This window comes from Dicentrarchus labrax, unplaced genomic scaffold (assembly GCF_905237075.1).
Source record: "Dicentrarchus labrax unplaced genomic scaffold, dlabrax2021, whole genome shotgun sequence".
In the NCBI taxonomy this organism is placed as follows: Eukaryota; Metazoa; Chordata; class Actinopteri; family Moronidae; genus Dicentrarchus; species Dicentrarchus labrax.
In genome coordinates this window covers 3,858,713-3,886,013 of record NW_026136718.1, presented here as the reverse complement: position 1 = coordinate 3,886,013, position 27,301 = coordinate 3,858,713, and the positions used below count along the sequence as shown (strand labels likewise).

At 42.3% G+C, this 27,301-nt stretch overlaps 2 protein-coding genes and 1 pseudogene across 2 annotated transcripts; all 3 read right to left on the bottom strand.

Moving 5' to 3' along the window:
• Window positions 1-1,267: 1,267 nt before the first annotated feature.
• LOC127350856 (forkhead box C1-A-like) lies at window positions 1,268-3,480 on the bottom strand (annotated as a pseudogene).
• A 12,305-nt stretch (window positions 3,481-15,785) lies between these two features.
• Window positions 15,786-20,272, bottom strand: LOC127350858 (forkhead box protein F2-like). Its single transcript, XM_051377882.1, has 2 exons — window positions 18,806-20,272; window positions 15,786-16,922 (listed from the first exon to the last, which is right to left on the bottom strand). The coding sequence occupies exons 1-2, from the start codon at window positions 19,779-19,781 to the stop codon at window positions 16,750-16,752; spliced, it is 1,149 nt and encodes a 382-aa protein (XP_051233842.1). The 5' UTR covers window positions 19,782-20,272; the 3' UTR covers window positions 15,786-16,749.
• A 4,627-nt stretch (window positions 20,273-24,899) lies between these two features.
• Window positions 24,900-26,607, bottom strand: foxq1b (forkhead box Q1b). The gene has a single exon (XM_051377884.1). It carries the CDS (start codon window positions 26,398-26,400, stop codon window positions 25,504-25,506), a length of 897 nt encoding a protein of 298 aa, XP_051233844.1. The 5' UTR covers window positions 26,401-26,607; the 3' UTR covers window positions 24,900-25,503.
• Window positions 26,608-27,301: the final 694 nt, after the last annotated feature.

The following is a 27,301-nucleotide window of genomic DNA, read 5'->3' as shown; positions in this document are numbered from 1 at the left end:
AAAGCAACCCAAAAAAAAAATAATGTTCTTAATTAACATTCAAACTGTCCAACCTGGAAACAACAGTGATTTATTATTATTATTATTATTATTATTATTATTATTATTATTATTATTATATTGCTGGTTTTAATGTTGCCAGAATAGGTTTAATTGTAATTTCAACTACATTTTACGCCCTCTATTCTCGATATAATTGCGCAGGACAAACTATTTAAATGATACATAATGGTAACTGTTTTTTAATCTAAAATATTAATACAGAATTTAAAGGTACTATAATCTTAATAATATCTGGGAAATAGCAGGACACGTTGCCACATGGACGTGCCTGCACACAAAAAATACTTAAAGAAAAGTTTTGATCTTCAGATGAATCTGGGTCTTTTTTTTGTGTGGGGGGGGCTCGGGGGGGGTTGCCCCACGTCATCAAGGAAGTACTGAAATAAACAAACATCTGACAGCAGCAATATTTCAGTCAGTCACAACAGGCCAGTGGTGCTGTAATTCTCTCAGATCCCATCAGCCAGGCCCGGTCCAGCATCAGCGGGACCTTCAGGGTCTGCTCGAGCTGCACAGCGCGCTCTGAACACATCCAAAGTAAATGCAGCTGCAGCTTTCTCGCATCCAAAACCTCTCATCGTTCACAAACAGCAGTCAGACGGAAGCCTGCTCAGTTTGTAATGACTGATCTGTTTTGCTGACAAGGCCTTCAGTGAGTTCAGACCGCACCACTGAACTGCTGCCACACGTGTGCGTTTATTTACCGCCTGCCTTTACGCCTGGCTGTGTAAAATATACGACCTGCAGCTTTGTTAGAGCTTTTATAGTGAAGCTAAAAATGAGTATTAATGTGTTTGACCTCTCTCAGTGTGATATTGGAGGCAGCCTCGGCTGTGCAGCTGAGTGTGGCCTCTGCAGCGCAAAGCAGGGCCGCAGACCTCCTGCTGACTTTTAATAAAATATCCCTTTAATCAAACAGATAATCTGTTTCATTGGGCCTATTTTTCTTCTTTCATATGTGAGAAAATCCAAATTAATGTGGCTTCACTGAAACGCACAACAAATCTACACACTCCCTGGATATTTTCTTTTTTTTTTTTTTTTAAATCCTATTTTTTAGTGGCCACCATTTTAGAGCATTTAGCAAATTGAAATAAAATATTTTACACCCCAAACACAGTTTGACCTCAACCTGCTCCTCTAGCTCTTGATTTAAAAAATGCTCTCACCCATTAGCATTACCACCGCTAATAAATCACTCAAGTTAAAATCAAATAGACGGCACTTTATTAAACAAACAAAATGTAATGCCTTCAAAATAGTTTTTAACAAATAAGACAAAATGAATAAAATAATCAGTATAGACTACAAAGTCCCCCCTCTATTTCTATACAAGAAATGGGACAAATAAAGGCAGCAATAAGAAAACTGGAAAAACTTTTAAGTGTTTGGTCCTCGATAATCCATCCACTCCCTTTTCCTAAAAAATAAATTACTATATTAGGCTATAATTTACAGTCTACACTCATAAAAGCTGGTACTTGAGCCATCTTTATAAACAATTCTCAAAGTGAGAGGGAAGGAAACTTACGTGTTTTTGGTGTTACACACGCCTCGACAAAAAAAAAAGTCTCTGAATCTCTCATGTCCATTCGGAGTGTGAATAAAAGACCAAAAGTACAAAAAAATATAGAAAACATATATTAGAGTTATTAATTTAAATGGCACACTTTGGCTTTCAGAACTTGCTGCAGTCATAAACAAAAGCTCCTGAGGTGCGGTAGATGGACTGGCCGGATGGGAAAGCCATCTGACAGCTATTATTCCCGTTGACCGGGGAGCCGTTCAGCCCGATCCGCTGGGACTCGAACATCTCCCGCACAGAGTGGAAGTTCTGCTGCTGCGCCGGGTAACCCGGGCTCAAGTGGCTCAGGTCCCCGTACCAGGACGCGATCCGTCCCTGGTGCGCGTGGTGGCCGTCCTGGCCCGCCTGGCTCAGGTTGCCGTGTCCGAGCGGGGACGCGGTGGTCGTGGTGATGCAATAGTCGGGCAGAGCCTCCTCCACCGTGGTGGACGGCGCCAGGTGGCCCCCGGATGATCTGTCCCCCGCGTACAGGCTCATGGCTTGCATGTTGCAGTGATAGGTCGCGTTGGAGTTCGTGGAGATGACGTTCTGGTTGCAGGTCGGTGAGCTGTACGCGGGTGTCTGGTTGGGGGAGTAGTTGAGCGACAGTGAAGGGGTGATACCTGTCCGAGAGGAGGCGATGAGTGGCGGGGACAGCTCGGCCTGCGGAGACCCCCGCAGGGTGGTCATGATGTTATCCACGCTGAAGCCCTGCGCCGGGGCCTGGCCGTGGTGGTGGTGCTCGGGTCCATCCATGCTGAGTGACCGGGTGGAGGGCACGCTGTGTGGGCTGCCTGTTGACATGCTGCTGCTGCTGTCGGGGCTCTCGATCTTAGGTACGGCGCTCAGGGCCGGGGACGCGGCCTGCGGCGGCGTTGCGGTCCCATTCTCCGTCTTTATATCCTGGATCCGCACCGGCTGAGAGCCCTGCACCGGCGGGTCCTGATCCCTGCCCGGGGTGCGTTCAGAGGGGTCCTTGCCCTGCCTGTCCCGATCATCCTTGTCCCTCTGCACGTCCTTCTTTTTGAACCTCCTCCGGCGCCGTAGGAAGCTGCCGTTTTCAAACATGTTGTAGGAATCTGGGTCCAGAGTCCAGTAGCTGCCCTTACCGGGCTTCTTATCGTCCCGGGGCACTTTAACAAAGCACTCGTTGAGAGACAGATTGTGCCTGATGCTGTTCTGCCAGCCCTGCTTGTTGTCCCGGTAGAAGGGGAACCTCTCCATGATAAACTGATAAATCCCGTTCAGGGTGATCTTTTTCTCCGGTGAATTCTGGATGGCCATGGTGATGAGAGCGATGTAGCTGTAAGGGAGGTTTGACCATGTCCTTCGGCTGGTGCTGAGGGGTGTACGGTCCGTACGCCCTGGCCATAGTAGCCGGGTACTGGTCGTGGGCCGCATGAGAGTACATGCTCATGGGCGCAGGCATCCCGGTGTATCCACCACCGGCCCGGTAGTAGCTCTGGTCACTGCTGATGTACGGTACAACTCCCAAAGAGTTGGGGCTGGAGACGGAGTAGCGCGCCTGCATCCTGCGCAATGCGTAAAAACTCCCCAAACTGCTTCCCCCCAGAAACTCTCCCAACTGCGGCGTGTGCTCCGATTCTGTTGCTGTTTCCTCTTCTTTCTGTGTCGCCTGGAAGTCCTTCTTCTAAGCCACAGCTCGCCACGGTGAACCGGAGAGAGCGCACGCTGCTGCAGTGAACATTTGGGAGACTGAGAAGGCTAAAAGGAAGGCTGGAGGAGCATGAGCCTAAAGAAGTTTTTTTTTTTACCCGTCACATTTTTTCCTCCCTTTTGGCTACTCAGGCTGCTCCTCCCCGAATGTGTGCTCCATCATCCAATTGGAGGACGAAATGAACCTGTGGAAAAGCTGCTTGGCGACAAAAGTTACTACCCCCCTCCCCCTCCCCCTCTCCCTCCTTCCCTCTCTCCTCAGCTCAGACATGGAGTTATTAAAATGCTGTTAAGGGTGTGCCCAAAATGTTGAAAAATTCACTTAATGACCCAAATTGCGAGACATTTATATTTTTTCATTAATTTATCATATTGCGAACCATAAAATAACTTCTTATTATTCTATTTTGAAAAAGAGAAAGTGGGGTTATTGTGGGGAAACGAGCCTTAAAGCTTCTGAGCAAATTGGCTCACCCTCCTCTTCATCTCCGAAATATCAAAACTCTGCGTAAAAGTGGAAATGATCCACAATAGAGCTCCCGAAATGTACCAAAACCGCCATCCACAAGTATATTCTGTGTTAATTAGCCCATTAGGCCCGGAAATGACAGGCCTTCTCCTAAATGAACAGTTCACACTTATATTAGCCGATTTTAAGATATTTTTGGATGCGTAAACCTCCAATTAGAGCGAAGGTATCAGCGATTAAGAACGCAAAATGAGCGACTACTCATCAGCTGCCGTGTGTGAGAAACTCTCTATCAGCTGCGGCTGAGCCTCTGAATAAACACACGGACATGAAAGAGTGTGGATGCCTGCCTCCTGCTCCCCGACAGCGCCGGTGGGCGGTGTGTGGAAACTAATTAAAGGTTAAATGAAGATCATTTGGTCGGGATGGGTGAGAAAAGGTCCCCTGGGTGCGAGCGGCTGCTCAGACTGAGGTGGGATTTTTAAGACCGAGACCTCCAAATGTCATTCACACTGAACGGGTGTTAACAGAGCCATCAAAATGCCCCCACGACCCCCAGAAAGTTATGCTTCGTTGTGTGGATTGCAAAGGGATAAAAATAACACGAGTGTGTTTTCAGCCTGATGGAAATAATCGATTGAAAACATCACAAAGATGGAAGGAGTGAATCCCTCGTTTTAGGCGGGCAGAGAATATAAATTAATATTCTATAATCGAAGTCTGTTATCAGTTTATTATCAAACTGAGAAAATTCGCATAAAATGTCAGAATTAAAAGTCCTAAAATCTGTTTTGTCTGATTGTTTTGAAGATGATTTTTCATCAGGAGGACGTTTACTGCTCATATTTTTTTAAGATAAATGTATTTTTACACATATTCTGTTAATTCCTAACAGCATTTGTTGAGAAACATGTCTTCATATTTGTTTTAAATTTACATTATTGTGTGTAAAATGTTTTAGAGGCTCATGTGCTCTTAGTGGAGCACTGAGTGTGTAAATGAAATCCTTTAAATGGTGTGAAGCAGCCCTGCGAGCGGAATAAAGGGCTTTAATTTCTGCTTTTGAATTCAGGCTCATACAGCTGCTGTCAGCCAGGATTTATAGTCTATTATAATTGATGATGATAAAATAGTATAATGTTTTTCTGTGCATTCAACACAGTGTAAGCAAGTTAAACAAATAAACCTGAATATTCCTCAAATTCCATAAATGTATCCAAAACGAAAATATTTCCTAAATCTCTTTATTTGCAGATTGGAGCCGAGCTGAAGATGGTTGGAGTCTCATTGTCTGAAGCTGTGAGGGCTTCACTGTGCATATTATGGAGAGTTCAAACTTTTCTTTTTAACCTAACATCCTGTTTGGAAATTTAGTTTTAAATTAATGAGAAATAGCAAAGGCCATTTAATCAGAGAGTACAATCAGCTCCTTTATCTCATCTTTATCTTTGGATCTGACCTGACTGACACATTTTCAGAGAACAACTCTTTCAGAGTTTTCATTTAACTTACAACAGAAGAGAAAACAGAAAAAACAGCAAACTGTTAAAACGGTGATAATCTCTGAGAGGAGTTCATTTCTCACTTGTGTGTTTTCATTGGTTCTTTGTTCTGTGATTAGCATGTGTTGTCTCATAGGGAAGCAAATGCAGAGCGGACTGTCACCTGCGGGGTCCAGGCGGCGGTGCGTCCTCTGTGCCGGCCGTGACTGACCAGTGACCCCTGCTGACAACACCGAGGGTCGGCCGCCCTCCGCAGCCCCTGTCGGCCTGTGTGGATGGAAAACCCGGCCTGCAGGCATCTGCACCAGCAGCCCACAGACAGGTGGATGCATGGCCAGGGCTGCAGCTGTGGACTCCCAGTGGGTAAAATACTTGTGCAACGTTAAATAGACTTTATTCTATTAATCAGTCATTGTTAGGAATTGTTATTAACAGGATAAATCCGTTCATATCTGCAGCACAAATCCCTCCATCTGTCACCACTGAGACCTCAATGAAAACCAACCACATCCGGAGATAACATTAAACATTTCTGACCTAAAATGTAAAAGTCTTCATAGCCTATGTAAACATTCTGGGAATATTAGTGATTTTGTTAGCTATAAATTAATTAAGAGAAATTCCTGCTGAGAGAAATCTGAAGGCTTCTGTATATTGTAGTAATTGTTCTCTTAATAGACGACACACCCCTGCCCCCCAGTGGTCAGTATGTGGAAGTGCATGATGGCTGAGTTTTTACCAGAGCTTGAAGAAGTACTACTGAGATCTTTAAACTCATCCTGACTATATTTAGTATGTTAAGGAAAATCCTCACAGAATATGTTTTGTTAGAGGTGGAAACACAGAATCTACACATGACTAAATCCAAATGTTTGACTCCACATCAAACTTTAACTGGTAGACAAAGCTGATTTTCTTTTAAAAAGCAAAAACCAACAGCACAAAAATAAGTTTAACATTAATTTGATATTTGATATTTTAATGTTAAATATCAGATTTACACTGGGTCAAACCACATATTATTGAAATTAAAGTTGTTCTGAGTCCAATGGTACCAAACATCCTCAATGTTTCTTAGGTCTGCAAAAGGCAATAGTGGACCAAGAAAAAGCAGCACTATCTAATCTATATTGAAACCATCCACAATATGTGTATATCAGAAATGATGAAGATCAACACATTGTTCTAGAGGTATTTTCCTGGAAAAGGAAAAAAGAAAGAAAAGGAAAAGACGCAGCCCCTTGTGACTACGAAAAGTAATTTGTTGAGCTCAATTTTACTAAGGACATTAATTGGTCAAGTAGAAGTAGAAATACTGTTAAAAGTTACACATTCAACATTTTACTTAAGTACAAAACTGTTAACATCGAAATATATGCTGACTCATCATGCAGAATGTCCCATATCAGAATAATCCACATTGTTATAATTATTGATGAATTAATACTTTATTGTTGCAGTTGGTGATGTTAGAGCTCATTTTACTGACTTTATATATTGATGGGTATCTTGTGAATTCCCCCTGTGGATCAATAAAGTCTTAGAATAATAGATTCTAATTTATTTGTTGACTATATTTTCAGATATGAATCTGCAAAGAAAGTAAAGTTATGAATGTAATATGTATAAAATATATAATTTTTTATACATATATATAATTTATATTAAAAACTAAGTAAAAAGTACAAGTACAAGTACCTCAAAATTGTAGTTAAGTACAGTACTTGACTAAATGTACTAAGTTACTAAGTTCCACAATTTGTTTTTGCCAAAGATAATTCTATGTTCATGCTTTACCAGCTGTGTGACAGAACATCTGGATTTCATATGTAATTTATTTCAACAGTGACAGTTTCCTCAGTTTGTGGAACGGGTTGTATTATTACAACTTATGCATGGTGAACAATACAATCCTGTTATTTTCTATTATGAACAGAGAATCTGACACTCTATTGATGATGTGACGGAGCATTTTAAGTTTCTTATAGATGCTTTTGGGACTCCAGATACAACAAATGAGTTGAGTTTCACCACCTAAAGACTGATGACGACTGGCTGTTCATCAGGTGGGACGAAGAGAGTGAATACAGGATCTGTGCAGTAAAGGTTTATGAATATTCCCCACGATGCACAGACTTTTATTTTGATGCTTTTATTGTTGTCAGGTTGAACATATTTGTGGACATTTGTATCAAAAGACATGTTGATGAAGCCTATATTGTCCTTTCTACTCACATAGGAATAGGATGGTGAACTTTGTTTTAGCTCAGACACTGATTTATGGGTTACAGATACCTTGGTTAAAGCACACATAACTAACAACTTGCAGTAGATTGTATGCATGCACACAGTTTAATGCATGCTTTCCCTTCAGTCTAGTGGCTGTGACAGGTTTACTGACCTTAAAATATTCAGTTAAATATATATATAACTAAATAAATACATACTGGCTTTATTTCTAGTTTCCAAACACCACCATCATTATCTTCACTGAGTGTTTGAGTTGCCACTGGTCTCCAACCTTGGAAGTCATGTTATGGCACACAAACTGATATTAAGTAGTAGCACAGCGCCCCCTGCTGCCACATTGATGCACATGCACAATCAGCAGTACAAACATGAAAGTAAAAGAAGGCACCCTTGATTTTATGGGCAAATTTTAGTTCATTAAGCTCCACAATCCTGTAATGTCCAGTGTAAAAAGAAGATTTTAATTCTGTATTTTCACTGGTGACCTTGCATCAGTTTGTGGTCCTTTCATAAGAAGTCTCCCTCCTGAGGGACTGAGTATGAAGCTTCACCATGTCATCGACAGTGTTTATATTAAGTGCCTAATTAAACACAGACAGATTTCCAAAATATCCCAGGACCTCAAAGTCGTGCACCCAAAGAGCACATTGGAATTGGTTTTCAAATAAATAGCTGCCAATCATCCATGTGCAAAACATTAATCTTCTGTTTGGTGCTCCGGCTGTGACTGGTTTGACGAGGGTAAAGCTGCTCTCAAGGCCACAAAGCGCCTCACAGTATGGCAGATTTTCCCTTTTTTACCCCAAAACTCGACATTTAAGACCAGACAGACGAACGAGAAGTTTCCCTGAAAATCCAAATAAGGCCATGAGAAACAACTGAAGAAAACTTTTCCTAAAGATTGAGCTGTTTCTGATTTATTTGCCCTGATGAACGGTATAAATTTCTCACACGATGACACACGAACAGTCTCATCTAGCTTTATTCGCACGCCATTTCAGATCAAATCAAGATTAGCATAGAAACTGAGCCGAGGAAATATTTCGATTAGTTTATGTTCAGTAAACTGCCTGAAAGATGTCTCCTTGGAACTTCATACTATATGTGTCCATACAACAACAGACTGTGGGATTAAGTTCCCTGGTGCTTTGTACAGTGAACTGCGTCTGACTGGGGTTTTTGACCTGAACAATATGTGTCATCAGGATTTTGTATCATGGAAATAGGAATATAATTAAAAATATCAATATTATTGTGATATCTATAGAACATTTTTTTGGGGAAAAAGCAATTAATCTTTAACTTTTATTGTGTGTTTTGTCTCTTTTTTTGCCAGATGAATTACTGCCACCTACTGTGTTGGAGTGTGAACCACAAAGTGACTGATTTCAGAGGCATTTCATTATTTACACCAGGGTTTCCCAAACTGTTTCATAACAAGAACCCCCACAATAGATGCACATTAGATGGCGGACCGGGGGTGTTAACATTATAAAGTCTTAAAGTCCATCAATATTCAAACCATAAAAGCCACAAGTTATAATCAAAACTGACAACCCTATTCCTTCTGTTGTGGTTCCAACTTCCTGAAATGTGGTAAAAGTTAAAATACTCTATTCCTGTTATCTATTACAACAGGCAAGCTGAGCCTTTAGCCATGGTGATTTTGGAGTGACTGGAAAGATGCAGCCTCCCCCTTGTCCTCTTGTTCAAAATAAATCAGGAGATCAATGTAAGTTTGAATGCTGGACAGCTTTTTCAAGTCAGGTTGTGAGGATATTGACGATTATCCTGATTCAAGATTATCACATAATGCAAATTCACCAAGATAAATGGATGTTTTTTTAATTTTTACTATACATGATACATAATAATATCGTATATTGTCCCATCCCTAATTTCTCCTTTTGCTGGGGACCAGCAAGGGCCCTTTTTGGTCCCCGGACCCCAGTTTGAAAAACACAGATTTACACAACATTACTTTTTTTATCATATGAATGCTATTAACACAATATTAGTATTTCACTATCATCAATATCAGTATATTGCATGCAACATCATAAAATCCTCTAGATAATTAAATAAGGGACAAAGCAAAACTTTACCTTGATATCACTTTTGTTTGTCTGTGGCTTTATTCATGTTGCTGTTTTTCACATAAAAGGATCATCTGCGGAAACAACTTGTGTGTTAAGCTTATCAGAGAGGAGTCTGATTTAACATGAATGTACTGTATGAGTTAAAAACAAGCTTTACTGCAGTATGTGGATCAGGAGGTAGAGTGGACTGTCCACTAATGAGTGTGTGAATGAGATCTGATGAGCAGTTGGCCCCTTGCATGCCATCAGTGTATGAATGAATGCATGAATAAAGGAGTCCAAAACTTTGCTGCTAAACTCTGCCCCCTAGTGGATTACTTGCAACCACCACCACCTTCCTCTTCAGGGGTGGTCTCGATTTGTTTTTCTGTTCCTTTCTTTATTATCTCTTCTGTAAAGCAGCCTCATCTCTCAGAAGAGACACATTTGCACTGCTGTCAGCTCATTTCTAACCGGTATTTATCAAGCATTGGCTCACTGAGCACAAATGCTCTTTTGTGGCAAAGCTCTGCCATTCACACTGTGAAAGTAACACCTGGGTGCTGCCTACTTTAACTAAAGCCTGTATCTGAAGCAGCTGGAGATGCTTTAGCCTTGCTTAAAGGCCTCTCAGTGGTTGGTAATGATAAGCAAACAGAAGTATCCATCCCCCTAACCAGATTTTTTTTCTTGCCAGTTTAGGTGAGCTTTAACTAACAAACCCTCAAGAGCAACCGTCCTTTTCTTATCCCTCATGGAGCCACAGTAGCCGACTATCACTATCACTGTCCACTTCATCTGTCCTTCATCTGACCCATCATCCGTTAAGACACTATTTCACTGTAGCTGCAGGATGCTTGAGGGAGCTCGGGAAACTTTCCAAGAAGAAGGTTAGCCGAGTCATTTCAATAACTTCTGCAGATTAAAACCTGGAACCCTTTTTAAAAATATATATATATATATTTACATTTTTTTTACACCAGTCCCAGTGTCCAGATCTGCAGAGCTTCCGGGTTTTACTGAGCATATTTTCCAGATAAGTCAGTAAACCTGCTTCTTGGAAAAAGCTGCTGCTGCCGTAAGAACACAGGATCACAGGATTTAAAGCTTAATGTCTGTGAACTGGAAAAGGAGATACTTCAGCAAGCTCTGATGCAAATGCTCTGAGTACTCAGGCTTCAGAGAGCCAGAGTCTTGAACCTAATAAGGAGCTGCGGAAGAGGAGGTTCTCCTTAAATGAGGAAGCTTTTTAGAAGTCAACTGGGTGGCCCTGAAGGCTCTGGAGAAGAGTCTGGCCTCCCAGCAGCCAGCTCAGAAGAAGGAGCCCATGATGCAGGCTGAGCAGCAGTTGTAGAGCCACGTCATCCAGCAGCAGGAGGACAAGAGGCTCTGAAGCAAAAGTTGCAAACGTGGGTGACAGCATGATCTTCATGATCATCAAATCTGTGCGATCTGGAGACCAGAGATGAGACAGATGTTGGAGAAAAGGCCAGGAAGTCTCCTGTCATGCATGGAAAGAGTCTTTAAACTCCTGGCCCCGCCACTGATGGAGAAGGGGAGGAGAAAGGAGGGGAGGGCTTCATCAGTTCTGTAAGTGAAGAAAACAAACGCACAACTGTGGTACACTGACATGCACAGACGCAGGCCCACACACACACACACACAGACACGTGCGCGCCTTAATGGTCCAGTTTGTAGTGTTCAGTGGCCTCTAGTGGTGAAGTTGCAGATTGCAACCATTTGAATACAGCTCAGCTTTCCAAGTGTGTAGGAGAAATTACGGTGGCAGCGAAACTCACAGAAAACACAAAAGGCCAAATATACAGCCAGTGTTGGGTTTGTCCATTCTGGGCTACTGTAGAAACATGGTGGTTCAACATGGCGGGCTCTGTAGAAGACGACCTGCTCCCTCTGTAGATAAGAACAGAAACACAACTTTTTTTATTTTAAGGTGAATTATACACTAATAAATACCTATGGATATTATATTCCATTTCTGACAATAGACCCTCATAAATATGACACACTGGACCTTTAAGAACAATTTTCAGATAAATGTTGCAGCTCGGTCAGGTTACCAACCCACAATGTTTCTGGCCCGTAATCAGCAGCGTTCCAGTTGAACACTTATAGTGAAACATTTACCACAACTTGAATGGATTACCAGGTAATATAATAACAGCTATTCATGATCTCCTCATGTTAACATGCTAACTCTGGCATGCTAAAATACTACATGCTGTGAATGTCTTGTAAACATGCTAACTTTATTGTTAGGATGCTGGTTGTAATGTTAGCATTGACATCAGCAGTTGAGCTCAGAGCACTGAGATACCACTTAGTAAAAATACATAAAGTGTCTCCTGTGACTTTTATTCAGTTATATATACATCATTATGTTATTATGACTCATGCAATCAGGGAAAAGCTGTATTTATTGTTGTAAGAGCTAATTTCATATAGGACTGCAATTAATTATCATTTTCTCTATGGATTCATCTGCAGATTATTTTCTACATGAACGGGTGGATTTTTTTAAAATTCTGAAATGAATACACACCCCAAATCTCAAGATTATAAAAAATAAACATTATCAAAACAATTAAAAGGAAAAGCAGCAAATCTTCACATTTGAGAAGCTGAAACCATGAAATGTTTTTAAATGAAGTGAAACGACTTAAACAATTAAAGTTGCCATTAGGTTTCAGTGAGTGGACTAATTAATGAATGATTAATTATTATATATTATATATATTATATAATTATTATTACCAATCGTTGCACCTGCTTGTATTAACTGTTGGGTAGTTTTATTTATAACAAAACCTTCTTTATTTGTTTTACATGCAACACTTAACTAACTAGCAAGTAAAGTTGTCAGAACAGAGGTAAAAAGTAAGTAAAAAGTGCAATATTTCCCTCTGAAATGTTGTTGAGTGGAAGGATAAAGGAAAGGAAAGTACAGTGCTACAGTAAATGTACTCGACTGCTTGTTGTTGATGTAATGAGCATTACAGCCTCACAGGGCTGCTAGCAGCTTTAAACTGTGACTCTGAAAGAACAACACAGTGGCAGAATCAGATCAGTTTATTCTCATTCCTAACTTCAATCTGTTTACACAGTTACTGAGTAGTGAACTGTTCTGCACATACGTTGTTATGACACATTTTATTCAGTGATACAGTGAACAAAACGGGTTCCTCTACGGTGGCCCAATGTGCAAAACAGCAATAGCAAACTAATCATTAAATAATTATTAATTACAGCTCAGACTGGATCATTAAATGTTGCTGATGTTGCTCCGAGGCAATTGTTGTTGTTTTATGTTGGCGCGTATAGTTCAAGGAAGAAAAATCTGGTCCTGCATCACCTTCCTCCATGTGGTTGCCACAGTTACCAAAGGTTCAACCATCATCAACTCAGGGACCAGAGTGCCCTTTATTAACTGTCAGGTGTTTTCTGGGAATTTGATAAATTGCAATATTTGTGTGTGAATACACACCACTAAAGTCCTGAAGGGCCCTGTGTCCTCTTTCTGAATACAAATGTCTTTATCTATATTGCCGGGGATGAAGGGGTCCCACCGGTCACTTTTATTCTTTGGCCCTCTCGTGGGTTAAACCGGCCGTGGCTCTAAATAATGTGTTTACATGGGAAAAGTATACTGTGAGCGTAAATCACCGGCTCAGTTGTCAGTTTACACTCACCTTAAAGCCTGTTGAAACATCAAAGTGCTCATCATTCAAATAGATAAATCAGAGCTCGATCTGGATCAGTAGCACTACAATGCATATGATATATACATATGTGTATTAAATTAAATAGGATATAGCAGGTGGCTGAGGTCCCATTTTACTGTCACTGCAATATTTGCTTTTAGTGATTTATCTGTGCTCTCTCAGAGTTCTGTTCATGTTAAATGGGCCAGTATGTGTGTGTGAATGCCTCATATTATTGTCCTGCTACAGAAATGATCTCTCTGTGATGGTGCCAGCCACTAGATGGCGCTGTACTCCACCATATTGAATGTTCAGCACTCCTCGAAAACCTTGTCATGGAAAATCCAGCTGCTGCAGGGCCACTCTGTGTGACTTCTCATCGTGGAGGGTTGAATTCAGGAAGTTAGAAAGGACTTTGTTGTCCAGTTAAAGATACTTTTCTTTTTGTTATGTGACTGCTTTACTCTCCCTGTGACCTGTCCCATATAATATTTGTTGAACCCCAAAGGGTTTGAAACACCAGAGGGAGGCCACTTTAGTAAGACCAACAGGATTCAGTCAGCCGCTGTGTTATTCTGACACTGATTCTGGATCTGAAACCAGATTAAAAGCAGATTATATTCAGCTAAATGATGTTGTATGAAGGTTTCCTGTATACTGTAATCTTTCCTTATTTTCTGCATCAAAGCGTAGGATTGATTGATGAATTGATCCACATGTGAACTTTGAATTCATGTGGCTTTTTGGCCATTTCAAATGTGGAGAAACATGAATTTCACATGTGATTTTCATTTATAAATACCTTTACCTTCATGTCTAAAGCAGGTTTTGTTCGATCTTCCTACGCTGTTACTTTATGAAAAAAGTAATTTAGAAAGTACTGAGCCCCAGAGAAAAAGTCTGAAAACCACAGTGCACTATAACAAACTCTGACAAATAAACACTGAGGTAACAGATATTAAACATCCTGGCAAAAACATTTTCTCAGACGTTGCATTTAGTGACTCCACAGAGCATTTTAAGAAACTGTGATTATGTCAGTGACCTAATAAGGAGCTGCCAAATCCTATCTGCATACGTGTGACGGTCATGAGGGATGCTGCATTTGATTCATGACAAACAGCCGTGTAGACAGAGTAGCAGCACAAGTGCAGCCGCCCAAGTCTGCTTTCTGTTTGTGTGGCGAGGCAGCTCTTTTCAGTCTGATCTGTTTACCGCACTCTAAAAATACCACTTTGTTGCATTTCCATAGACTCTGGCCCTGTCGTTTCATTTGTTTATATGGCGTCTTCAGATGTTGGCAACCCTGGATGTCCACATGGAAAGGAGCAGCAGCCTCAGGATTCAAAAGGCTTTCAGCTGCGTTAGACAGGCTGGAGGTGGCTGTGAAACATGCAAAATGTGGAAATGTTCAAGCTAAGAATGATCAGATTTTCTAAGAAGTGGCCCCTTCATTACAAAATCATTGTAACCTTCTGAGGACGTTCATCTTTTGATCCTCACACCTCATATCTTCAGCCTGCAACAGCTTTAATAATCAGCATGTGTGGTTCTTTCTATATTGCGTTAAAGTAATCCTGTTTCTTAGCTATCAGCAGTGGTGGAACGTACATTTACTCAAGCACTCTACCTAAGTCAGTTTTGAGGTACATGTACTTTACTTAAGTTTAAAAGTATATTTTATGCTTCTTTATAACTCAACTCCACTGTGTTTATTTGGCAGCTGTAGCTACTTTTAATATGATTTTACCTACAAAACAAAGTGTTAATATATGATTCCTTGATTTAGCTTAAACTAACAGGATATACATTAACTCCACTTTGACATTATACAGCATTCAAATTCTGTTTACATGTTAATCAGTAATGATAATCAAATCATATCAAATATATAATAACAGGAGCCATTCCGCTGTATAACAAGTACATTTACTTTTGACCCTTTAAGTACAATTTGCTGGCAAGAATTCTCTACTTTTACTAAGGAAATGTTTAAAAATGATGGAATTTTAATTACTGAACTAGAATGTAAATAGTTCTTCCACCACTGCAACACCCCCATTACAACTGCAGCTGCACAACAAAACGGAAACACTTGAAATAATAACATTTTCACATTTAAATCACTCTGAAAATAAAGATTATTAACTGAATGATTAAAGGTTTCTATAAATGAAAAATAAGATTAAAGAGAGATCATTTTTGAGGTGGCTATATGTTGCACATTAGGTTGTCATAATGTAGGTGTCCTGGTTATTGAACGTCATTAATTTTGACCATCAGCAGTGAAAGCCATACTCAGATTCTTTACTTAAAAGTAGAAATAGCAATACTACAATATAAAACTGCTCCGTAATAAGTAAAAGTCCTGCATTCAATCCCTTAATTTAGTACAAAAGTATTAACAGCAAAATATAAATAGCATCAAAAGTAAAAGTACTCATTATGCAGTAGAATCTCTCCTGTCTGTTGTATTAGTTTATTATAATTACGGATGTGTTAACATGTAAGCTGAATTTTAAAGCTGTAGCTGTTTGCAAAGGGAGATCATTTCAACGATTCTGTAGTTGAATCCATAATCAATCTTAAAATATTCTAAACTGATTACAGGTTTTTCATGTTGAATCTTAATCTGCAAATAAACTCCAGCTGCCAACTATAGGAGTATAAAGTATAAAGTAGCAGAAAATGCAAAAACTCAATTAAAGTGCCTCAAATATGGTTAATGTTACTTTCCATCCCTGCTGACCATTCTGGAAACGTGTAACCGGCCAGAAAGCCATATTTAAAATGTAATATGAAATGTTTCTGCTGTATGCAAATTCCCTCTGATGCAAATGAATGAAGTTTTTTTACATTGAATGTGCATGGAAAGACAGAAGTCTTTAGGGATGTAGCCTAAAATATATATCAGCTTTATTGAAACCTTTTACAAGACACAAAGTTGGCAAAGGGTTATACAATAAGTGCAAGGTTTGTTGCAGTTCATGTTAGCCTAAAGCGTCACGTGTGTAGTTACTCTAATAGGATAGAACATAGTTACATAGAATATAGTTTGTTTGCACGGTTTACAGGAGCAAACACATTAAAAGTCGTGTTTCTGAAACTTCTTTTGAAGAAGAAAACGCTTGTCAGGGTTCATATAGGCGAAGTGGTTTTTCTAAAGGCCTCTGGGGGGGGGTTTCTTCATTCATTTCCTTCAATGCATAGTTTTCTCAAGTCCCAACCAAAAAAGCTACTTTGGCTGCAGGTAGGAGGCAAACATGTGAGTACGGACGCCACGATACATCCTGGTATGAATCCTCCAAAAATAAAAAAAATAAGAGAGTTAAAAAAATGTCCTCTTTGTTTGCTGTCATGTGACGGAGCTGCAGTTTGACTGGCCGTCGCTGCCACTCTGGTTTGGAGTCCGCAGTGACAGCAGAGCTCACATCACGCACGGTTTGATGTCCTGACACACGCTCTGGGGGTGGTGGTGGTGGTGATGGTGATAGTAGGATCCGCCAGCCGAGGGGTGGAAGGAGGAGATGCCGTTAAAGTTTAACACGAAATCTTTCCTGTCGCACACCGAGGAGTGGCTCTGATAGCGTGGAATCCCCACTGCGGAGGGGACAGAGAGCACAATATATTCAGTGTACATCCATATTCAGTATGCGTTATCAATAGCCTTATATTTTTTTTTATTTGGGGGGTTTTTCGATTAGTATGCACAATAAAACAGTTTGGCAGGTAAATGTACTTTGTTTAGACCTGATATTAATGTTTTACATGTCAAGTATTTTCAAAATAAAATATAAAATAGCCTAAGATGTTTCGTAAAGCGCAAACTTTGTATTTCACTTTGGTTCTGGTGTAAAATGTGGATTGGTGGATGTAAAATATGAGGCAATCATTTTTAAAACTGCAACAAATGTCGCCCTGAAGCTGCCATAATGGCTTTAAAATGAAAACCTGACTACTGAGGCCCTGATTTACTGATTATTATTTATAAAATATATAACATTCTACCTTAGACACTCACATCTTTACGGATTTACAGTTACATTAATGTGTTATTTCTTTACATAAATAGAAAAAACGTATTTTCTTAAATAATACTTTTTTAACATTTGCCTTTGGTACACTTCCCATAAGATGACAGCGCAATATTTCCCCCGTTAATTTGTATTTAAAAGGCATCGTCTTCCTTCAGCTATTCAAAAAAAAAAAAAAATCAAGTCAATTCTTTTATTTTGATTAATAACCAATAACAGTAATCTATGTGAGCAAAAATCCCCCAGACTTGCAAGAATATTTAAATCAGACTCGGTGGCCGTCATTTTGTGCCTGTAAGTGAGCCTCTATTTCCAGAAACAGAAAAATAAATGGGGAGGCTGTGGCTTCAAGGTCATAAGGACTCCAGATGTGACTGTGTTTTTCAGAGGAAGACAGCAGGCTTTATCCTCCGGGCCACAGCTCGCTGCCCGGCGCCCGTTTTCACAGACAACACATGAGCCCCTCTGACTGACAGTACAGTCCCCGACCCTGTTACAGTGCAGTCCAGCACATTTATCCTCCGCACAGCCTCAATTAGGGCGCTGCGTAAAGTTTAACAAGGCCTTTCGTCTCTTGTGGATACGCGGCGGTTGAAATCCTCCGCCGGTGTGGTCCGACCTGCACAGTCTTTGTTTGGTTAACCTCTGGGACCCTTTCGGGCTCCAGCATGGGTTACTCGCCTCGGTGAAATCCCCAGACTTTAGTAAAGCCTCAGTGTGTTGTGTTAAAGTAAATGAGCGTGAACTGGGCAGGGGGAATTAACAACGATCACAAAATAGCTGTTTTCCCTAAATCTATTTACTGAAGAAAATATCCCGTGAAGACTGGTGCAGATGTGGTTTAGAAAGTCCAGCAGGATGTGGATTACAGAGACATATCACACATTAGCAGCTCTTAGAATCAGATGTATTTATTTATTAAAATCATTTAGATTTTACTGACCCGAGCTCAGGCCAGTGGATGGCACTGGGTTGGTTTTTATTAACCAATTAACATTCAGTGCAACTTTATTATTCTATAAAATGAGTTACAACAATTGTTGAATTATTTTGACACCCACAACTGTTGATCTTAGTAAACGCTTAGACGGCGATAATGAGGGGAAAATACAGTTCAACTAATTGAAATGACTATAAATATACATGAATGTATTTTTTATTACTCGGACATATAAACTAACATTTGGTATTATTTTGCCTGTCAAATAAGCACAACCATCCTGATTTTTAAATATTAGTTATTTATGAAATATATCATTTCATAATTGAATTTGGACTCGCCACAGGCCTCTGCTGCAGATAGAAACTAAATGTTCCATATCGCAGTCTGTCGTTCAGATGAGGTTTTTTGAGGATTATTATCATGCGTTTTTATTTATTTATTTTAATAATAAACCCCCACAGATATTAGACGGGGTTCATCATTCCCAGTTTGAGCCATTGTGGTACCTGATATGTCGCTGGTGTGGCTGTCCCTGCCGTTCTGGTGAAGATAGCTCTGCTCCAGGGAGTAAGGCGACATGCCGGAGTGTAAACCAGAGGATGCGGGGCTGCTGGAGGCTAGAGGCTGCTGTTTGATGTAGGGGGACCCGCCGGAGGACGCCCAGTGTGCGGATGTACTGGCGTACGGGGAGTGGCCGTCCAGCGCGCTGGCCATGGCTGGAGAGGACGGTACCGGGCTGCTGCTGCTGTCCGGTCCGTACTCCCCGTTCGACGGCACAGGACAGCTCGCCATGTATGTGGAGCCGGGGCTCGGGGACATGTGGGGTACATGGTGTCCGCCGCTCAGCCCGTCGTACCCCCCGGCCATTGAATTGCTCATCATGTCCAAGTTGTAGCTGTTGCTGTGACAGGCAAGGGAGGCGGATGGAGCTTGAAAGTCAAAACTCTGCGGCAGAATGGAGGTGCCGAAGCCAATGCCGTTCATCATCCGATACATGGGTTTCAGAGCTTGACATTTTCTTCTGAAGCCTCTGGGTCTGCGACGAAACGAGCCCTCCTCAAACATGAACTCACTGCCCGGGTCGATGGTCCAGTAGTGGCCTTTCCCCGGCCTGCCCAGCCCTTTGGGCAGCTTGATGAAGCACTCGTTCAGCGACAGATTATGCCGGACCGAGTTCTTCCAGCCCTGATATGAGCCCCTAAAGAATGGGAAGCGAGCCTGGAGGAACTGGTAGATCTCGCTCAGTGTCAGTCGTTTGGTGGGGGAGCTCTGTATTGCCATAACGATGAGAGCGATGTAGGAGTAAGGAGGCTTTTCCGGTCGCCGTAAACCGGAGCTCGTCTTCTTTCCTTTAATGGCGGTGGACGAACTTTCTGTAGCGGCTTGTGGGCTCAGCATGGCGGGGTGCAGGACGCCGGACGCCGGGCTGGATCTCAGAGGAGGCGGAGGGTCCAGCTGCTGCTGAGGGGTCTCGGTCGTCATCTCAGCTCTGACGTACGACTGGCGTAGAGTGAAGAGAGGGAGGGAGAAAAGACCAGCCGGGAGATGTTTCAGAAGAGAAATATGTCGGATCTGGCGGTCAGTGTCCTCGCAAGTGAGCGTTACTCCGCCAGTGGTCCTCAGAATCCCAGCGCAAAATGGAGTGAAATCTGTCTCCAGTTACGCACGACTCTCCCGTTACGCACGGTGCTCCCTTGACGCATGCAGAACGCACGGCGGGTACGCACTGACACAGAGAGGAAGAGGAAGAGAGAGTGGGGGGAGCTGGTTATCCACTGGAGACTGAGTGTCCAGGACTTCAGCTCGACACAGAGGCTCCACTGGGTGTCACAGCGGCGCTAAGTGGTGCTGTGTGGCGCGCCCGGTGGCCATCGACCGCCTTAATAGTCCCTCAAGTGGAGGAAACACGAAAACCCTTCGACTTATTGCGCGCAACAGTCCAGCCAAACAAAGCCCGACCACCTATCATTTCATAAATCTTTCTTCCCTCTGCGAGACCCCCCCCACCCCACCCCACCCCCACCCATTCTCCTCATCCGCACTCCGCGCCTGCAAATCTCCCTGAAATCAGTGACGAATAGAGCCACCCCCCCCTCCACCCTCTTGCCAAATCTGGCCCAAGTCCACTTACCGTTCTCAGCAGCGTTAAAGCCCCTCATTCTCTCCTCGTCTTCTCTCTCCCCCCTCCCTCCCACCTCCTCTCTCCAAGTTCGGACTACACGCAATTAAGCAATCTATCAAACCTCCCCCAGACATCCCAATCAACAGCGCCACACGCCAGACGCACAAGTTAAAAACGAGCTTTTTCCCCCTCCTGGTCCTGCATGTATGAAGTTGTGATCTCAGCCCAATGTGCAACACATCATACATTTTCCTGACACGAATAAACCACCACAATATGTGCAAAAGGTCCAGCTTGCAATTGAAACCATGATGCCCAAAACATTCACATGGGCCTGCAGATAATACCCAAACGCATCGCTGTGGAGCAATAAAAAAACGCACCATCTTGTATTATTTGTATTATTTTGCTCATAATTTCCTCCCAAACTGGTCCAGAGGATAACAAAAACAAACTGTCGCGGTGCCGGGCTGGGGCGAGGAGTGTGAGAGATGGAGAGGTGGTGGTCTTTACCGTGCGTGTGTAAGCGGGGGGTTGCTCTGAGTAAATGACTTTGACATGAGTGGAAGCAGGCTTTTTCCATCAAGCCCGGCCCTGGATACCACACACAGCGCGCCAGTGTCAGCTTACCGCCCCGGGCCAGAGCCGGTCCCATGGGCCCCACGTTCATTAGAGAGAGAAAAGCGAAATTAGGCGAGCGGGCGTCGACAGTTTCCTCCCCTATGGAGACATCACACACAGATTTGTCCAACATGATGGAGTTATATATCCCATAAAGGTAATATCAACATCCGTGCTGCGTCGGAGCGGAGATCCTTGGGCTTTGAAGGGGGGGAAAAAGCATAAAGTTCTGTGGCTGTCGCTAAAAGCAGAGCTCTTTGGTTGTGTTGTGCATGTTTGTCACGATTTATTTTTACGTTTATTAATTTATAGTCATGCATAAATGATATTTCAGAGCAATTTTAGGTACATTTTATTTCGTCCTTTGTTTCCTACAGGCCAATTGTGCGGGTTGTAGGAGATAAAACGCCATCAGCGAAAACTCTGCAGAAAAAATATGTTAAATAAATATATTAACATTTTATTTCACACACTGTAATCTGTGTCTGTGCACGTGCGCGCCGACACAACCGTTTAAAGTTTAGATATAGCCCGGAGGATTTTTCCAAACAATAACCAGCAAACAATAACCTTTGCACTTTGCACAACAAAGGATGTGCGGATAAAATCGTTTTCCACCGTGACACACAGAGCAGTTTGGAGGATCTTAACGGCCCCAGAAATTTCCTGCGACATCAAAACTTATGACCCCCGCCGAGATCAGGATGCCTCGGCTTGCAGAGGGGATCTTTGTTCTGGGAGCGCTTTGAAGACGGCGATCCGGCTGCTTTTTACGCACTGAGATTATATGAGCTCCTAATTTAGCCTTTTGGAAATATCAAGTGGTCAGCGGCCTCCACGAAAGCTATTCAGAGGTGTTTTTGATAGAACAGTTTGTATTTGGAATACAGTCACGGCTGGAGGCCCATATGAGCCTGGGCCGACACAATAAGGCCTTCTGTTTGTTTTCATGTTTAGGCTGAAATACATCGTTTATTCCCCATAAAATTTTAGATTTTTAGAGAATGTCTGTCGGGTTGTCTGACCTCAGGTAACCTTTTTCAATCTATTTTGAAATAAAAAGCTCAGGTCTTACAATTATACTATATTTAAATGCAGTGTATTACATAAACACCTTAATAAGGCTCCTATATTTCTCACTAAAAATAACCCCAAACAAATTTTTAGAATCAAGTTTCTCCCAAATATTACACAAAGAAAACAATTGTTTATTATATAACAACAATAACTATGGTTGTCTTAAATGTACAATGTTTTTTTGTTTTTTTTTACTGTAAAATAGGCCTGTAATGCACAAAATCCGGCAAATAAAGCATTAAGAAATACTGAGTAACGGTAATCTAATATTCTTTCGGCTGCTCGGCTTTTCTTCCTCCGCCTGCGTTTCCTGTGGCGGTGCCGGGAGCTTTGGAGCTGCCTCTCCGGGACTCTGGGAGGTCAGGCGCGGTTCAGTTTGCCGGAGTGACAGACTGTTTGGACTTCCTAACATTGTGCCTGACTAAAAGTTTGGTTTCATAACACTGCAGGGCCTTATTCGGGGGCAGTGAGCCCCTGGAAGAGGCCCGAGTTCCTCCTCAGGCAGTCTGATGTGGATCGGATCCGGTTGGAATAAATGCAGAGAGGAGCTGTTTACAAATATGAAGGATGAGCGTCATGACAACAAGGATGTAACAGTGCAGGGATACTGAGAGGACTCGGAGCCACGTGACAGCCCCGCAGACAGGTATGCTGTTCCGGCGTTTCACCTGCAGGTTGCAGCATTGTCCCTGAAAACAGGAGCGAGTCTCACCTGTCACCTGTCAGACCTTCTCCGTGCGCACTGAGAACAGACCTCAGTCCGGGCTGCCTCTGGGTTAAAGCCACAACATGTGTGTGCATCGTGATCAGTGGGGGCATGTGAGGCCTTGCTCGGTGTAAAGCCACTGCAAGGGTCTTATCAAAACACGGTCAACTGTTCAGATGACTGCAGCGGCTGTTTAGTTTGGAAATGTGCAGATTCGTTTAGATAATCCACCTGCATCACCAGTGCATCAAGAGTTCGTGTCCAAAACTACAACATCACGTTTGAAAAGCTCACTTGAATTATGGGATTTATTATGTTTTACGTCTGGAGGATTTTGATAATCTTTAATGAAAGTAATAAACTCGCTTTCCAATAATAATCAAAAATGTGTTGTAATGCTGTGGCACTGGTAGGTTGAGAAACAGTTTACAATCTTATAATATAAAATATCATCTAAATTTTGTGCCATTATTCTTTTATTTTGTGATTGCATTTAGTAAAAAATATATCTCATAATTTAACAGGCGTAGGGTTGAAGAAAACTCTCAGACTGAAAGCTTTTTATTGATGCTACAAATACAAAACAGTGCACACTAAACACATTCACAAGGATTATTGGAACCGAGGAAATTTGATATCAGAATAATCGGGAGATCATTAAGAAAACAACAGGAACACTGTTTTACCTTTAAGGAATCTGTGTGTGTGTGTGTGTGTGTGTGTGTGTGTGTGTGTGTGTGTGTGTGTGTGTGTGTGTGTGTGTGTGTGTGTGTGTGTGTGTGTGTGTGTGTGGAGTCAATATATTGCCAATAAATTACATTTGGACGAATCATTCCTTAAGAACCATAACTCTGAGATTGTACATGGACAGTGTCCGGTCACTGGACCCGCGGCTGATGAGTCGGGGGTCTGTTTCAGGACCGCGGAGAGCAACTGCAGCCTCCGGGACACGACCTGTAAACAGTGTGTGTGTGTGTGTGTGTGTGTGTGTGTGTGTGTGTGTGTGTGTGTGTGTGTGTGTGTGTGTGTGTGTGTGTGTGTGTGTGTGTAAATCTGAACATCTGGACAACATTAATAATCAAACTGATAGTTGTGTTTTGATGATGGAACAAAAATAGTTTCATTAACACACGATGAGAGCGGTGCGGACACATTTACCATATTTATCCTTGTTGTTTATTTATATTGATTGTGTACTGATCATTATCTCTGGTTTATTATTATTATTATTGATCATAATGTAGAAATGATTGAAAGCACCAAATCATTTAAATATTTTTGTAAACCTTGTCATATTTTATATTATTTTAATAAAAACGTATAACAGTAAATGTATTAATATTAATAGTAGTGGGCTGCTCATATAAAAGAAGAGAGCAATAATAATAATAGCTGTGTTAGTGTCTTCTTCTGGACATACAACTGTTTAATTTGTGTTTGGAAGGAAACCTTTTTTTTGTGGCAGATTTTATTTGTAGAACCTGAGAGAAATTTCTTTGTATGAAATGTAAAATTATATGTGAGGAATTGAGGGCAACAGTATATTTGGTGTCTTATGAATCCGTGTGTGCACGTGTCGGTGCATGGCACAATAAATAACATCACAATATAACATAATAATTATAACAATAGTATTTTTTAATCTTTATTCTTTGATCTGCTATCCTGTTTGTTTACTGTGGTTTTTGTCTTGATTGCAATATATTAACGTACGTTTTACTAGTTTAATAAGCCCCATACAGACCAATATACACAGAATATAATAATAATAATAATAATAATAATAATAATAATAATAATGCCAGTACTATAGATATTATTAAGAGTAGCCCTGAGGCACTATGCTGGACTTTAAGTGTATTATTTTGACTTTAATTGTTATTAGGAGTTCATTATTAAGAGATGAGACCAACAGTTCCCTCCTTCCTTTTTTGCCTTTACAGTAAAATCTGAGTGAATCTGTCCTGTTGAACAGGTGTAAGGCCCGTTCACTCCCGCCCCCACTGATCTGCACACCTGCTTCTGATCTGACAACCTTTCATGTCTGTAGTGAATAACTCAGTGAACATCAGGGTCCCATTGTTTCACGTTTTTTATTCACAAAAATACCAGGCATGCATAAATCCATCTCAGGAAAACATCGGGCATTTTCATGCGTTTCTAGTGCAGCCGCGTGATTTCTCCTTTAACCGCAGCTCAGTCAATATTTTTTATATATATATACAACAATATTTTATACAGCAGGTCATACAAAACATGAAAATATAAATAGATGAATAGTTTTATGTTTCAACGTGGCACTTGGTTGCCGTCATACAGTAGAAATGACCAATGAACCATGGATACAGGAATACAAACACACTCTCTAAACATATCTAACACACACACACACACACTCACACACACTCTCTCTCTCTCTCTCTCGCTCTCTCTCTCTCACAAACACGCACAGTGGAATGTCCTGGGTTGACAGCAACTATTTGCTTGCTCACCACACAGTAAGATCTACATTATCAACACGCCATGTTTGTTTTTTGTCACTGCAGAATGACAGTGGTCATTATGAGACAGACAAGAGTCCCAAACAGTTAAACAGCTAAAGCACTGAAAGCTAAGAGCGCCCACAAAAGTGCACATCATGGGTCAAAACACACAAGTCTGAGAGCAGCCCGGGTGCTTTATGACAGCAAAGAGTCTATATGGAAACCTCGCGCCTTGCTGGGCATCTTGAGCGCGTGGAAAGTGGCCTCGGGTGCGGCCATGCCCGCTGCTGTCTGCTGGAGGTATGTGAGTGCATCCCTGCTGGGCTCTGTGCTGCTGTACCCCCCCTCTGAAAGGTACGTGTGCTGTGCCGGGTAGCTCAGAGCGTAAGGCAGTATGTGGGCCCCTGGGGACCAGTAGAGCCGGGGGGCGTGGGTTTCTGCATCAACGTGGCTGTCCTCCCTCCGTTTGAAGGGTGTGCTGAGGATGCTGTCGATGGCGAAGGAGCTGGAGAACTTGGCCCCCACCCTCTCCTCCGGGGCGGGGAGGCGGGTGTCCTCGCTGAGGATGTCCGGGCTCTCCTGCTCCTTGGCGGACCTCTTGGCGATGCGCTTCCTCCTGCGGCGGAACACCCCGTCAGCAAAGGTGTACTCGCTTTGCGGGTTGAGCATCCAGTAGTTGTCCTTGCCCCAGGGCCTGGACGGGTCCCGCAGCACTTTGAGGAAGCAGTCATTGAGTGACAGGTTGTGGCGCACCGAGTTCCTCCAGCCGGTGTAGCTGCCCCGGAAAAACGGGAACTTCTTCATCAGGTAGTCGTTGATCTCTGCCAGTGTGAGGCGGCCGCTGCTGGACTCCCGGATGGCCATGGCGATGAGCGCGATGTAGGAGTAAGGGGGCTTAGGTCTGCGGGTGTAGGGCTTCCCCTTGCTGCCGTCGCCGCTCTGGGTGACAGGTGCCGGGCTGTTGGCCACGCAGTCCCCGTCCGACCCCAGCTCGTCTCCGGATAGAGGAGACGGGACTCCCCCCTCTGCGTCCATGCACAACTCCAGCGGCTTCTGCGCGAAGTGGTGCGCAGAGAAAACTTCAAGTTTCATTTCCCCCAAAAAGAACGAAGATCTTCTCCCTTAAGTGTCTCTCCTCCGTTAGAGTCTAGTCTCAGCGGAGCAGGTGCAGCAGTCCTGACAGCACAAATGTCTCTGAGTGTTTGTGTGTTGTAAAGACTCGTCTGAAGCGCTGGAGGCACCCTGAGCCTCAGTCTGGAGCAGCAGAATACAGATCTGTCTCCGGAGACACGCTTGTCTTGCTATAATATAATGCCTCGGCAAGGGACGGCCCACAGGCGGGGTTTGCAGCCCGAATCCATTGAAGCGATTGAGTGATATAATATATGTGTGTTTACAATTGGACGCTACCGTGCCACGCCAGTGAAGGAAAAAAACAGTGAGGGAGTGAGGCGAGAGAGGGCAGGTATGAAAAATAATTAGTCTAAAGTGCAACCAGAAGTCGTTTATGAAACAGATGATGAGAGACACAACAGCATCAACTCATCAGCTGTTTGCTCACATCCAAACACTTTTACTGAACTCAAGTTGGCGCTTTATAACCATTAAAAGGACAAAACGGGTTTCTGTCTGGATTCCAGATTCAGTGAAAGAGCATTACAATTCTCGAAAACGTCAAAATTAGTTCAAATGCATTTATTAAATTGTAGTCTTTGTCCGGTTTTAATGTTTTTTTTTTCTCTTCACTAGCTGCGGTCCTTTAAGGTGACAGAGCCAATTAGATTTTAGATTGTTCCATGTGGAGAAATACACATTTTTACGCACAACACCAAAGCCTCCAAAGAGTATGAAAAGTTCAATGTTGAGCTATATTAGTCAGGAAAAAAACGCCGCATTGGCAGAAAGAAGAGAACAGAATAAATGGAAAAATAATAGAATAGACAAGACTGTTCACTTCAACCTGTTCCTCCACCGGCACTCCGGTGGAACGGGG